At 53.9% G+C, this 1,411-nt stretch overlaps 1 gene segment (V, D, J or C); it reads left to right on the top strand.

Moving 5' to 3' along the window:
• LOC105309851 overlaps window positions 1-1,411 on the top strand; it is a 7,879-nt gene that overhangs the window by 3,030 nt on the left and 3,438 nt on the right. Inside the window, 1 exon segment of the C gene segment in view lies at window positions 455-558. Within this exon segment, the coding sequence occupies window positions 455-558 (104 nt within the window).

The following is a 1,411-nucleotide window of genomic DNA, read 5'->3' as shown; positions in this document are numbered from 1 at the left end:
GGGCAGAGACGCTGGGGCTTAGACAGTGCAGAGTGACGGGGTCCTGAGGGAAAGGTGACTCTCCCCGCACCTGCACTCCCATCCCCACCCCCTGATCCTCCTCCATCTCTTCTGCTGAGGATGTGGTGGCTTCGAGGACCTCCTTGGTTCCCAGGTCTGCGAAGGGATCCCGACACCATCGTCTGTGTGGTCAAGAGGACAGAGTCACCACTTTCACAACGATAGCATGAATTGGGCTGGACAAGGAACAGATCCTATGTAAGGATGGAATTAGGTGAATATTCTTATTTACTATCAGCACATTGTCTGCAAAGTCATCCCATGACCAAGGACATGGAAAATCCTACAACTCCATGGCCCTGAAATTCCTTCCTCAGAGTCACCATTTCTTACCCAGCCATCTGCCCGATCACCACCCGTGACGAGGAGGCTGGACTTTGGGCCTCTGGTGCAGCTGCAGATGGGGCAGGCAGGGGGTGAAGGGAGGAAAGAGGTTTGTGTTCGAGGCTGTGTCACTGTGTCCTGTGTTCGGCGGAGGGACCCGACTGACCGTCACAGGTGAGTCTCCCCCTTTCCCTCCTTCCTGGGGTCTACACTGAAGTTTGGGTCGATTTTCTTCTCCTTGTCGTCCAGTGTAGTTCTGGGGTCTGAATAGCTCTGGATTTCTGTACCTTCACCTTTTCTGTCCGCCCGTCTCAGCATCCTGTACCCTGTTTTGCTTCTAAGGACCGTGGTGGGGACAGGATAGGGGAATCTCAGGGACATCTCATGCCACTTCTCACTCTGACCTTAAGCTCCCTCCCCAGGGGACTTCAGCTCTGGGCTCCACAATGTCTGACTGCCTCAGGGTCTCTGAGTCCTGGGGTCCTGGGAGAATGAAAGGGCCGTGGGACCGTGGGAGTGGGGGCTCTCGCTCCTGAGCCAAGGCCAGGGGATGTGGGAAGCAGGCTGAGATCTGCTAAACTACACATATGTGTGTGTCACTCTTGGGCTCTGTCCTTTCTGGGTGGTAGGTTGGAGCTAGTGCGCAGATAGTGAGAGGAACTTTATGTTGGGGACATGAAGGGGATGAGGAGGAATCAAGATAAAGTGGACAAAGACGGAGGGAGAACTTCTGATGAGATGACTGTAGTTGCTGGGGTATTGCCCGTGCTCCAAAGGAGGCAGGACTTTTTATACAGGACAGATGTCAGGACACTCAGGCCCCAGAGGGGGCCTCGCAACTATCATCATGGTAAGAGATTTCTCAGAACAGATATTTGTGTTGGGGACCTGTTTTGGGACAGGTGACAGGGTCCCAGGACAGAGGAATTCCCCCAGGATAAATCATAGGAACAGGAAAGGCTTCCGAAAATACAGACTGACTAAGACCAGAACAGCCACCTCCCAGGGACACTCGCTGACACCCTAG

The sequence above is a fragment of the Pteropus vampyrus genome, unplaced genomic scaffold, assembly GCF_000151845.1.
Source record: "Pteropus vampyrus isolate Shadow unplaced genomic scaffold, Pvam_2.0 Scaffold891, whole genome shotgun sequence".
Classification (NCBI taxonomy): domain Eukaryota; kingdom Metazoa; phylum Chordata; class Mammalia; order Chiroptera; family Pteropodidae; genus Pteropus; species Pteropus vampyrus.
This window is presented reverse-complemented; position numbering and strand designations above follow the sequence as displayed.